At 42.2% G+C, this 13,562-nt stretch overlaps 1 protein-coding gene across 4 annotated transcripts in view; it reads left to right on the plus strand.

Moving 5' to 3' along the window:
- The window catches only part of MED13L (mediator complex subunit 13L), a 167,754-nt gene that overhangs the window by 11,352 nt on the left and 142,840 nt on the right, over positions 1-13,562 (plus strand). For 3 of the 4 annotated variants that reach the window (XM_014253865.2, XM_005524402.3, XM_088064863.1), the window contains exon 2: positions 7,549-7,786. In XM_014253865.2, the coding sequence (XP_014109340.2) occupies positions 7,549-7,786 (238 nt within the window). Of the gene's footprint in view, positions 1-7,548; positions 7,787-13,562 lie in introns of those variants that run through there. The other variant, XM_088064861.1, reaches the window with a different exon arrangement.

The following is a 13,562-nucleotide window of genomic DNA, read 5'->3' on the forward strand; positions in this document are numbered from 1 at the left end:
CTGGTCTCTGATACTGTGATATGGGATCTCAGATGTCCCCAAGTACAGAAGTCCATCAGGGAGATACCTGATAATAGGATTTTGGTTACAGCTAAATCCTTCTCTGAGACTTGGCAAAGGTAAAAGATGACACACAAATGCCCTGACACTGTTGCTTGTCACAAACAGCTCTGGAGTAGAAGCATTTAGATAATCTTCCAGGGAGCATGAGGGAAGGAGTGCAGGGATTTATCCAGCAGAAAGCGGTTCCAGGCACATGTGCTGCATGCATTGGTGTGCTCACTTTCACATTGGTTTTAAGAGCAAAGGAATAACAACCAAAAAAAAGGTAATTTCTTCATCCTTCATTTTTAAAAGCTTGTTAGTGGCTGCCCTTTATCCCTTTTTTTCCAGCCACTTGACTGTGTGCTTATGCAGGGAGAGGATTAAAGTCAAACATGTCATTCTGCTGCTGCTCAGTTGCATACTAAGAGGGCTGAGGCTGAGTGCTGTGTTCTGAAGCACAAACCTTGGCATGGTGTTTTTTTTGGCCATGGGACACTCATTTCAGAATTAGCTATTTTTTAATGTAGTCTTTTTTTGTCTGTTCTTGATTTCAGAGCAAGTTTGGAGGACTTTGTGCAGTTAGGGCAATACTTGGCCTCACAGAAATGTCCTTTTGAAGCTCATTCAATGCATGCAAGGCCTCTGCACTGCCATGTGATCCCTCCCTCTTACAGGGGCAGAAGGGAGAAGCCCTGAGGGAAGGGAACACAAACCATTCCTTGCTTTTTTAAAATGAAAAGCATAAAGAGGAGAATGTTAATATGTAGTTCAGGGAATGATCTGATTTCAGGAGACTCTGCAGGGCTGAGATAGTCAGTCTGCTGTGGATTTTCAAACCGCAGAGATCTTCAGACCCAGCACAAAAGATGGGGAATGTCTGTGGACAGGTGCTGGCACTGCCCAGTTGTGCTGTGGGAGTAGGAACCTCTCTCAGGGTGTACAGACAGTCTGTAAAGCTGTGGAGAAAACAAATTTTTTAGTTAAGCAATTTCCTCTATTCTTTCAATTCACTTGACAGGGACTTAGGCAGATGTTAGTAAATTATTTCACTGCAAGAGAGGATGGTGTTTGCCTTCCCCACAAGCAACACTTTGTTACAGAGTAGTTTTCAGTCGTTCTGTCCTCGTCCTTTTGTCCTTCCTTCCTGGTGAAGTGTATCAACATGACATAACTTTTATCTGTTATTTAAATGGCTGGAGTGGAGTGTGCAGTGATATTTCGTTGCTGTGTGAGGATGATGTAGTGAAATGAGACACTGTAACCAAAACAGATGGTGCTAATCTTGAGTCTGTCTGCAAGATCTTACAGCATTTAATTAAAATGGTGGTATAATTCCCATGACACCTTTAACTACAGTTTAAATTCTTGGACTATGAACTAAGGGCTTTCTTATGCAGATTTTCACTCATGTGAGTAGTCCTTAGTATGAGTCTCTGGTGGCTTCAGAATAGCTACTTACTTGACTGAAGCTCTCAAGATGAGACAGTAATAAAACTGGCAAACATATATATGGCATTAACATGTTTTATGTTTCAATTTGAAACATAAATTGTAGACTACAGATACTTAGCAGCTACTCTTATATGTAGAAGCAAACAAAATTCTAGATTAGAGGAATTGTTTAGACTGAGCCTAACTTCAGAGGCTGGTAAATACAATGTTTTTAAGGTACACTGGGCAGCTTAACATCCTCCCCTTGGTTGGAAGGATGTTTGATGAAAGCTTTTATATTCCCTTTGTTTAACTGAAATGTGTTTGTAGAAGTGATGAGGTGTGGTTTGGTTTTTACATTGATTGCATTGGTCTTTTTAAGACCATTTAAGAATGTTATGTTTGAAGCACTGGGTAGACCTGAATTTGTCGGAGTGGCACCTTTTAGGCAAGCAGCTGGATAGTATTTTTATATTTGGTGTTTGTTTTGTTTCAAATTGAAGAAGTGTGAAAAATAAAATGACCTGAATGTTGCCATATTGAAAGTCTTAGAGAAAGCAGGGTTGGAGCTGAGGGCCTGTGCGATGGATATCTGGTTCTTTTATTCATGATACGATCTTACCTCCTTTCCAATGCATCCTTCCTATTTTGAAAGTACCAGAGTGATCATTTTCTACACTCTGTGGCCTAACTCTGCCTTAGTTTTTCTTCCTTTTCTGTTCTACATGAAGCAGGAAAAATAACACATTTATATAGTTTTAGTCATTGTTTTTAATGTAGAGAAGCACAAAGTAGTTAAAAAATAGCTCTGCTTTACAGTTGGTGTGGCCAAATACAAGAATTTCTAAGCTTTTGATGCTCTCCCTTTTTGTCCTTCTGCTGTGTCTGTGTTATTGTATAATCTCTCCAAGGGAGCTTTGTGTATTAAAATGGGTGGAATTACTCAAGTGATCTGGAGAAGTTAATTTAGAGTTGGCCTGTCCATTTCCCATAAAACAGAGGCCAAAAAGCATTTGGTGGAGATGGGGAATAAAAGAAGAGGTGGAAGATGGGTTTATTTGTGTTCCATCTGCAAGGGCTGCAGAAAAGGAAAACAGTCACAGTGGCTACCCAGCACTAATTATATCTTCAGGGTTGCTGGGAGCATGCCAGCACCAAGTTGTGCACTGTGAAATGTTACTGGGGAATTGTGATTTTTAGCAGCTTAAACTCCACCAATCTGAGTGGAGCAAGATGAGATCAGCAGAAGACCCTCCCAGCTTGCCTATTATTGTGATTTAAGCCTGAAGGGAGAAAAGAATGAGAGCTTAAGTTTTCTGTCGCCTTGGAATTCACAGTCCTGCATGGTGTCCTGGAACCCTGAGATGTGGCAGGTGCATATGGAGGTGTCTGTATTTAGGGCAGCAAGGTGTGAAAGAAAGTGCTAATTTGCTTTCTGTGTCTCTCTGTTTGTCTGTGTATGTGCAGGGGGGATTAGAGGTTTGAACACTCTCAGCTCATCTCTTTTGAGGCTCTTTCACTCTGCAGGGTGTGATGATGGTCACTGAAACCTGAGTTTGTGTCCATTTCCAAAAAATCTGTGTGATCACTCTTAAGTCCATGCATCTGAATAAAGATATAGGCAATGCACTGTTTTCATTAATGCCTCTTTCTTGGGGATGTTATAGGTGGTTTTGGATGCCTGTGTGGAATTTGAACACACTCTTCTACCCTGACAGCTGCTTTTGAAAACATCAGAAACAGATCTTTCTGTGTCTTGGGAATTACACTGTAAGAAGTTGGATGTTAGTGGTGGGTTTGGATATTACTGTTAGAGATCAAATTTCTCTGTTTCCTTACATGCTTGGCCTAGTGCATTTAAAACTGGCGTCTCACAAATATTCTGTGTCCAACTGCAGTTAGCTGAACTTAGAAAAAATCTCCATTTCAAAACAGCTCCACTTATCTGAGCAGTTGAACCCTTCACAGCACAGTCCTCCATAACACATGTTCCTTTATAAACCAAAGCAAAAATCTCATTTAATGCATGATTTGCTAGCAGTGTTGGATAATAAGTATTTGTAAGTTCCTCTTTTTTTTTTTGTCAGGCTTTTTAGTTTTAAAAACATTGTAGCAACTGCAATAAGCCAAAACCGTGCATATGGGAAGAGATGCAAGAAACACAGTAGATTACATCACCTGGCAAGAGTTCTGCTTTGTTCTACATTCATCTCTAGCCAGTAGTGAGTTAAACAGCATGTTCACAGTTTTGTCCTCAGGTTGACAATTTTGGTTTCTGTCTTAGTGTTTCAGGCTGCTTTCGAATCAGCAGTTTTACTAATCAGACCAGCTCTGCCCTCCCTGACCTGCTTTGCTGTCCTCAGACTTCCCAGTACAAGCATCTCTGTGGCTGTTTAATGAATCAGGTGTGAGGACTGATCTGAGTAGAGGAAAAAGTCGTTTAATCCAGCCGTTCTGGGTTTGAGTCAGCCCAGCTCAGTGTGAATGTCTGAGCAGCAGCTGAGTGCTGCAGGGAAAGCACCCAGGCCAGGCCTGCTCTGGCACCACTGCTTGCTTGTGTTGGTTGGGGTGTACATGAAAAGCTGTCTGGGTGCACTGAAAGTTGTGTTTTATCTGATTGGAGCTGTAGCTGGCAGGGAGATCACTCTCCCTCCTCTCCTGTGGCTGCTCGATGATTCTCTGCAGGATGAGCTGTCAGGGTGCTGAGCCTGGAAATGTTTGTCTTTCTCTTGTTTCAGTTGGTGAAATGGTCCCATTCCCTGAGTGATTCCATGAGCAGTAGATCCAGTGTCAGACTGGGACATGGAAATGCGTGGCTGGGGCTGAGGAGGCGGCAGTGTTGGGTCAGCCTGTGCTCACTGCCGATGATGCACAAAAGAAACCACATCTGACTCTTCAGAACAGTTCCCAGAACCACAGCCCACTGCTTGTCTTGTCTGTGCAAACCCTGCTACAGATGGAGGCCTCTTCAAACCAGGGCTGTTGGTTTGTTTAAAGAAATTAATGTAAATAAATCTCCATGTGGATGCAGATCTTCTCCCTGTAGTGTGTTAAATACTTTACACAGAACATGAGTAGAGGCGTAGAATGTATGTAAGAGTTTTGGGTGTAGTCTGCTCTCGTGTATCTCTTCTGGATTCAAATCTCTATTTGAATTCAGTTTTAATTAACATGAGGACACAATCCAGAAGTTCTGAGGGATTAGTATTGATGCTTACCTATTAAAAATTTAAACAGAAACAGACATATCCCAATATATGTGTTGAACCACATCTCTGCAACTTGGACTGGGAAATGATGTGTGAGAGCTCATTTAATGCTGCTACTGAGTCCAAAGCCCCAGGACTCATCTCTCCCTTTTTTTGGGAGTCTCTCTCTGTGTGGGTGGGCACTGGTGTGGTCCAGGTTAGTAGTTCATCATTCCTCGCAGTCCACAGAATTACGGACTCCAGGAGTTTGTTAGCACAGAATTAAATTTGGTGTAGCTCTGCTGATTTCACTGTGCTTTCCTTGACTCTGTTTCATCCCTCCTCTGCGGGGGATGTTGGGGTGACACCTCTGAGCTGTCAGGAAGCCACAGGAGCCTCTCTGCTCTTTGAAACAGCTGAGCTCTGGCTTTTGCTGTGTGGCTTAAGTGAGTGCTGCTGTTGGGTAACGTCCTTTGTTCAGTTGGGTTTTTTGGTTTTGGTTTTCATCATCTTCCTGTTCCATGCTTTTTGTGACTCAGTATATGTTCTTAGTATATGTTCTAGCTGCTTATAGCACAAACTTTTAACATTATTTTTTCACAGGTTGCCTATGCTAGCACTAATTCTTGGTGTTTTGTGTTTCACAGTCATATTCATTATCCTGTTTCAGGAACTGCCCGTTCCTTTTCCAAGCTATAGCTGGGGACAGACACAGAACAGATGTAGATGTTTTGGAGGAGCGCTTTTTCTTAGACTGTTATTTAGTGTATAAGGTGTTCCAGCACCCTACTATGGAAAAAATAACTTTATCTATTCCATTTTGCCTCTTCCTTCTGCATTCCCCTGCCCTTGTCATGCCAGGAAGGTTGGCATGGCTGTGCATCTCTGTCTGGACTATCTTTTCCCAGTTCCTTTTCCATAGTTCCCAGCCCTTTGGATGGCTGATCAGCACTTCTGTTTGAGTTCAAGAGCTCACTGGTGGCTGTAGGGAGCCTCCAGCTGGGACAATCCAGGACTGGTGTCCTACTGGCAGGATATAGCATGGCAGTGTCCCTTCTGCCCTGCAGAGCTAAAGATGCCTGGTGGTTTAGGGGCCTGCAAACAATAAACCAAATTTTCCTTCTGTTCAGTGTTCCATAGGTTTTTCCCCTTCCCATTGCAGTACTGTGCCATGTGCCTGGTGAGGCCTCTTCAGAGGACAATTAAATGGGCAATCTAGGTAATCAGTGTTTTGGGGAAATAGTTCTTGAGGCAGAATCCCAGGAACTGTAGCCATGGGCCAGAGCCTTGCTGTGCCAGGCAGAATACAGGAACGAAGTGAAACTTCCAGAGAATTTACAAGATCCAAGAAATATTTGTGTTTTTTGCTTCTGTTGTTGGTATGGTGAGCATCACCTTCAGCTCCTCAGCAGTTCATCAGCCAGCTCTTGAACCAGGCAGGCTCCTTCCAGCTACTGTGGTGGACAGAAGTAAATTTTAGAGTTTAAACTTGTAAATGGGCTAAGTTTGCAGATGTGAAAAAGGGATTCCTTCTGTGTGTTATGGGGAATTTGGGTTTTGAAGAATTTGAATGTCCTTACGCAATTGATGACAAGGGAGGAATATGTGATCCACAAGTCTTTGGTTTTCTTTTTGAGTAAAAATTCATTCCTACAGTCAGTGTTTCCAGTGCTGGGTCTTTCCCTCATCCCTGGCAATGCCCTCTCTTGTCAGAGGTGTAGCTGCTGCCCTGGAGTGTTTGCTCTGCTTGTGGCAGACCAGCTGGCTGTTCCTGCAGGAGCACTTCGGAGCTGAGCACCGGCTGCTTCTGGGCAGCCAAGGGAAGGTGTGAACACTGGAAATGAAGCACTGGAGGGAATAGCAGCAGCAGGAATGTGGTAGCAGGTTGGAGAGTAGAGTACAAGCCCACTGTGAGCAGGGTATACACATACCAGTTGTGTTTGATAAAAGCCAGACTGTCCTGGGGGTATTCCCTGTCCTGTGCTGGAGAGTGGAGAGAAAGGGGGAGGCTACAACAGGGATGGGGCAAACTGGGAGTGGAGGAAAAATCTCAGAATCACAGAACACCCTGTGTGGAAGTGACCCACCAGGATCATTGAATCCAGCTCCTGGCCCTGCCCAGGACACCCCAGCAATCCCACCCTGTGCATCCTTGAGAGCGTTGTTCAAACACTTCTGGAGCTCTGGCAGCCTTAGGGCCATGCCCATTCCCTGGGGAACCTGTTTAGTGCCCAACAAAAACCTTCCCCTGACATCTGTGTAGCAAACAGTTTTTTTTATTCTTCCTTGATGGTTTATGAGAGAATTCTGTCTGGTTGAAAGACAGTAAATGACAAGTTTCCATATTCCGCTTTTGTTCATTTGGGCAAAATAAAAATGAAAAGCTGATTTGGTGAACCTGTAATGTCACAATGTGAAACTGTTTCAGCTCTTCCAGTAAGTCACTGGGCTTACATACTGTGGAACTGTGACTTTCAAGTCACAGCTTTTGGTCTGACACTGAGCTCACATGGCCACCAAGCAGCCTGTAGGGAATGAGTCTTACTCCCTCTCCCTGTTTGGGTTTTTTCCTTTCTAACTTGTAAGATGACAATAAGGTAACACTAAGGTTAGAAATTGAATGAAGCTGTTGGAAATTAATGGAGTAGAAATGAATAGAATTGAGTCAGATTGTGGTGAAAACCTAAATGTAGGAATAAGCCGGGTTTATTCAGCATTGTTTCTAAATTCTTTTTCCTTGAAGGGGAGTAAAGGAAAATATACAAATAGGAAGATTTTTGAACTTGAATTGAGGAATTAACCAATGAAAATGAAACAAACTGTGAATGTAGCTAAATTGTCAAGTGATCCAATGACTCTTTTCTTCTGTTTTTGTTTCCCACAGGCTGAACTCACGGGCATCAAATGGCGTAGGTACAACTTTGAGGGCCACGGGGACTGTGGGCCCATCATTTCAGCTCCAGCCCAGGATGATCCCATCCTGCTCAGCTTCATCCGCTGCCTGCAGGCCAACCTGCTGTGCGTGTGGCGCCGGGACGTCAAACCCGACTGCAAGGAGCTCTGGATATTCTGGTGGGGGGACGAGCCCAACCTGGTCGATGTCATCCACCGCGAGCTGCACAGTAAGCCACTCTTTGTTTCTTAATTGTTTCTATTTTTTCCAGTGAAAAAGGAATATTTTTATAATGCTTTAACTTGTTACCTTATGTGATTTCATCATAGTTTGTATTTTATGACCTACAGGAAAACAAAAAAACTCTGTAAATTTGACTTTTTTTTGCCGTGTGATAAAATGCAAAGTGAAACTTGGACTCAGGAGAGTAGTCAACATCAGGACTTGGATTTTTGTGGAACCTCTAAAAATAAAGTTAATTCCAGTTCAAGGAATGATGATGATAATAATAATAATAATAATAATAATAATAATAATACTCCAGCTCTGGCATAAGGTAGCAGCTGATGGAATAAATAACCTCTTCTGTAGAGTCAGGTGAACTCCACAGCACCCCAGGTAAATCTGTGAGGTCAGGACTTGCTCCTTGCTTGTGCTGCAGGATTTGAGCATGATCCAAGGCGAGTTGCAGCAAGCGAGTGGAATAGGAGGCAGGAAGGGGCAGGTAGGTCAGAGGTGACAGTGATAAGTTGGTGATTATAGGCTTTATGCAACTGGGATTGTCTTTAGAGTCTCCAGAATGTGGAGCATTAACATGATAAAGTCACTTTTACTGCATCTGTTATGATCCTGTTTGGGTTTGACTATATCCTGTGTATATTATTTTCTTTTCAGTGGTGTATTGTTGCTATGACAAGTCTTAGTTTGCCTGAACTAAAAGGTGTTTTATTAGGCTGTATGAATTTTACCTCCTTTTTCACATTGTGTCTTGCAAGAAGACGACTTAAGTTCACCAGTTCTGGAATAATAACAGTAGTTAAAAACACCCAAGACAATCATAAGGATCAGGTTCTGGTTTCTTGCAATAATTTTTTATACTCGTGGCTTTTAGACCTTCTGGTGACTTGGTGATTAAATTTGTTTCAAGTACACAAAATATTTTGTTTAGCAAGTATGCTTGAGTTGTCCCTTATCTCCCACCTGTACCCTGCACTGTTTAGTCCTGAGTTATGGTATATTGATTTCTTTTCATTCTCTTCTAAGCACCATTCCAAACTTCCTGCTTTGATGGCTGCCAGATTGTTTATTTGGCACCAGAGCCTGTGAAATCACAGATATGGAGGGCTGAGTACCTTGGGGCGTGTTCCATGCAGGTAGCCCTGTGATCATATATAATTAAAGAGATGGCTCACAAGTGCTGCACTGAGCCATTCCACTGACATTCATTTTTTATGAGGCACCTGTTTTGAATGAAGGAATGGATAATATTTCTACTTGCCCGGCAAAGCTTTAATAATATATGCTTTTCTCTTAGTGAAATATAATTTATTTAATATTTCAAATGCAGTAGATGGGACTTAAGTGTCTTTTTATTTGAGGGGAGTTGCAGGTGATGCTTCTGTTTCTGTTGTAAATTGATGGAGCTTGTTTATATCTGACATCTTAGTTACAAGAGTGTGATGCTGCTTCTAGTGGTGGTACTTTGGAAATCCAGTTAAATGTCTGGACAGCTGAACCTGTTTCTGCTGGGTACAGTATGGGGCAGAGTATAGCAAAGCATCCCTGTCACACATCATTTGCCTTTATGGAATTTTATGGAATCACAGAATTACTCTGTTTGGAAAAGACTTCCAAGGTCATTGAGTCCAACCTGTGCCTGATCTGGCAGCCAGAGTGCTGAGTGCCATGTCCAGGTGTTCCTTGGACACCTCCAGGGATGGGGACTCCACCCCCTCTTTGGGCAGCCCCTGCAATGTTTCACAACCCTTTCCATGTAGAAATTCCTCCTGGTGTCCATCCTGAGCCTGCCCTGGCACAGCCTGAGGCTGTTCCCTCTCCTCCTGTCCCTGATCCCTGGGAGCAGAGCACAACCCCCCCTGGCTGTCCCCTCCTGTCAGGGAGTTGTGCAGAGCCAGAATGGTCCCCTGAGCCTCCTTTTCTCCAGGCTGAGCCCCTTTCCCAGCTCCCTCAGCTGCTCCTGGGGCTCCAGCCCCTTCCCCAGCTCTGTTCCCTTCCCTGGACATGCTCCAGCCCCTGAGTGTCCTTCCTGAACTGAGGGGCCCAGAACTGGACACAGCACTCGAGGTGTTCCAGCATCCAGGCTGGAGCCTTCAGAGCAGTAACTTTTGAGTGGAATTCAATCTGAAACTTGTCTGTTGTCACATGTATAAATTCTACAAGGATAGATTTCCTCGTTCTATATTAAAAGCACATTGAAACACTTGTAGTGACTTATCAGATATACTTCAAAGTGATGTAAATTGTGTAAGTGTTGTACATTTTCCTGCTGATAGGGCTGCTGGGCTCTGTTCGGTACATTTTAGAGTTCAAACATCACTATTGACAAAATATTGAGCCTCAAATTCTGCCAGAACAAGGCATTTATGTCCATTGATTCCTTGAGATAGGACAAAGGACAGAGTTTGTGTTCACTGCTTCATGCAGCCAGAGGAAAAGGAACAAGTTTATTCTGCTTTTTATTGTATAAACAGGCCACAATACTGAACTATTTGATAGTTGAAATTAGCTTCCTGAAAATATATGGGGCTTTTCCATGTGGGCATACAAACAGAAAATAGGACAGTTACTGAAGCAGAGTTTTCCTTGCCTGTCAGCTGAGCCAGGGTAACATGATGCTTTTTTTTGGGATAACTTACTCAGGAAATGAGCTGCTTTGGCTTAAAATGCTGTTCCTAGAGGTTGGATTGTCACCGTGACTTAGAGTTCTGTGGCCAGAACTTTGTTGTTGTGTTGTACTCACATGTTCAGGAATACAAGTCCCAGGAATTTGATGCTGCAAATCCAAGAGCAAGACTAAAGTCTATCCAAAACATTGACATCTGAGATGTTGGAACTTTAGGGAATAAGGCCTGTTGGTGAGATCATGAATTCTTATCAAGAATAGAGTTTTGGATTTCTCTTTCCTTATGTAAGTGCCTAGGACTTGTGCTTTAAAAGTGAAATAATTTAGTGATAACTAAATTTTAAAGAACTTAATTTTTAAATATTATGTTTTATTAATTCAAGTTGTAATTTTTGATTTTTCTGGATAAGAGAGTCACTCCAATAGTGCTGTATATTTACTGCTTTCAGTAAACAGAGGAAAAGTCCAAACTGAGGCTTTGCTTTCAGAAGCACTTCAAAAACTTTTGGTCATGAACTCTAAGGGTTCTTTTATCTTTATAACATTGAAGATTTGGTAAACAACAAATTTGCCATTAATAAAAGAATTTCAAATAGTCATAGGGAAAACAACTTAGTGGTTGTAAACAGGAGGTACAAGGAGAGTTGTTTATGTAGTAGCTTTCCAAAACTGTGGATAATTAAATGCTGTCACGGGAGATTAGGTAAAAACAATTATTTGCAGAGCAGTTATGGATCAGTGGAGTGGTTGGATTAACCAGGCAGCTGGGAACTTCAGAGGTGTCTCTTGCACATTCTCCTACATTTCTTCTTCCTGCCAGCTTTGACTGTGGTGTTCTGGTTTTTATTGTGGTGGCATTTAAAATTGGATGAGAGGGTGAAGATCTTTATTCAGTCCTGCGTGGAAAAAGCTTATTGGGGTGGGGTAGTGAGTGAGGAAAAACTGGAGTGATTCTGTAAGTCTGAAAAAGTTGGGTGTGCTTTAGTTTGTTGAAGTTTGGTTTTCTGAAGGATAAATGCTGTTTAATGATATTGCCTGGAGAGGTTTGGCAACTGTTCCAGCCACAGTACCTTCTCCCATAAATCCATTTTTTTGTACATCCGACAGAAGAAGTGGAAGGAGAGGAGGGAGTGTCTGACTGTTGGCAGCGTTTTTGACAGGAACGTTGTGGATTTGCAAGTTGCAGAGCTCTCATTTGCATTTGGTGACCAAATACCATCTGGAGCATCACAGAGAATTTAGACTCAACTCTTGGGTTTTCTCTCTTCTCCCACCCCTGCCCTGGACCCTGTGGGTTCCACACAGATTATAGGGAAGGGAGATCTGTTCCTCAGTTCCCTTCTTTGCTTTTCAAAGAGGACTTTGCTCTTTTTTTTTTTTTCTTTTTTTTCTTTTTTCTTTTTTACACCATTCCAAGAGTTGGACTTGATAAGCTTGTGGGTCCATTTCAACTCAGAATATTCTGTAATTCTCTGTCAGTTTTGTCTACCAATTTTTAATCTCTGTACTGGATTTATGGATATATTCCTCTTTGTCTTCTCCATCTGTGGTACAGAATACTGGAATTCTCAGGGATAATGCAGGGATTATGATGTGTACCACTACTGAGAGTACAGGTTGGTGACTGTAAGCACAGCATTGGAGGTGGACTCTGGAAAGCTGGCAGGGTGTGAGACAGGAGCTTGAAAACGAATAAATTCTGGGTGTTTGATAGTTCTTTAGGTAAAACTACATCCTTCTATCAGCTCAGTAGCTTGTGTCCCTGAATTCATGATTCTGGTAGGTATTTGGGATTTCCATCTGATATGTTGCACTGGATCCATTAATTTCTGGAGCTGCTTCCCCAGAAAAATGATACTATTTAAATTTCTACTATGTAGCATATAAGAATTTGGATGAAAATGCTTATGAAGAATAGATTATCTTGAATGAATTAGACAAGTCTTTCCTGAAAGATTATTGTACGCGATCTTTGCAGCTTGGTAGGTTTAAAAATGTAGCTGAAATTTGAGCTGTGACAGGAAAAACCTGGAGCTTTGGCTCATTCCTGTTTATGAATTCTTGGCATATCGGGCTGGCGCAGCCGTAATCCCCTGGTGCTGATAAAAGTGAGGAGGGAAAAATGCTGCCTGTAGGAAGAGCTGTGTGCAGGGCACCCCCATTAACCCAAGTGGTTGTGCCCCAAAACAAATTTCTGCTATTGTTTGCCTACCTGAAATTTGCTGAATTTTACAGTTTGCAATAAACAAAATTTTTCATTTCCTACAGGAAAGCAGAACATGTCAGCTCTGTTTTTAAGGATCTTTCCTGAGGAGAACAACTTGCCCCTGAACTCAACTTAGTAGTTTTTATTCCTGCTAGGAAGGGTTCTTGATGCTCCCTTGTAAACTGCCAGATTTCCATGTTTCATTTATCTGTCAAGTCCTCTAAATTAAGTCAGTGTTTAACCTGTAGATGTTTAGTGGTTGCTGCTTGTCAGCATTTATTAGGGATTAAAAGAAAAACAATAGAAAACTTGGACAAAATTATATTTTTTAGTTCTGCTAATGTAAAAGAGAATAAAGTAGTGAAATATGTACTTTCCATTTCAATTTGAGCCTATTTAAGGTTCTTTTAGGGTACTGTCTTACTCTGCAATTGTGAGGAATTGGGAGCTCTGTCAGGAATTAGAGTGTGTTCTGAGCTCTGTGTAGTGAGATACATTAATTATTGAATGAGAAGATGTTCCTGTCTATTCAAACATGTTTTAAGTGTGTGAAGCAATGCGTGAAATGAAGATTGAGCCCCCTTGCCATGAAATGGGTGTTCAAACGAGAGCGCTCCTGAGTCTTTTCATTCTGCTCTGAGATTATGGCAGTGGGCAAGAAGGGAGGGAGTTGCTGCTGGAATTGCATTACAGCTGACTTGGAGACTTCCTTGGATTTTCCCAAAGGTTATTCCTGGGATCCCTTGGCTTTGGTGAAAGCATGGGATGTGTATTACAACAATTTTATGTGCTCTGGGTAACTCCATAAACCCCAGAACTCTTGTCATGCCCAGTGGTATCAGGAATGAGCACAGCCAGGGCACGGAAAAACAGCTCATGAGCAAGGACTAAAGGATCTGAAATGCAAAGCTTTTGGAAGGGTTTCCATTTAAAAAG

This window comes from Pseudopodoces humilis, chromosome 20, assembly GCF_049639895.1.
Source record: "Pseudopodoces humilis isolate 2021_Gansu_Grassland_sample_001 chromosome 20, ASM4963989v1, whole genome shotgun sequence".
Taxonomy (NCBI): domain Eukaryota; kingdom Metazoa; phylum Chordata; class Aves; order Passeriformes; family Paridae; genus Pseudopodoces; species Pseudopodoces humilis.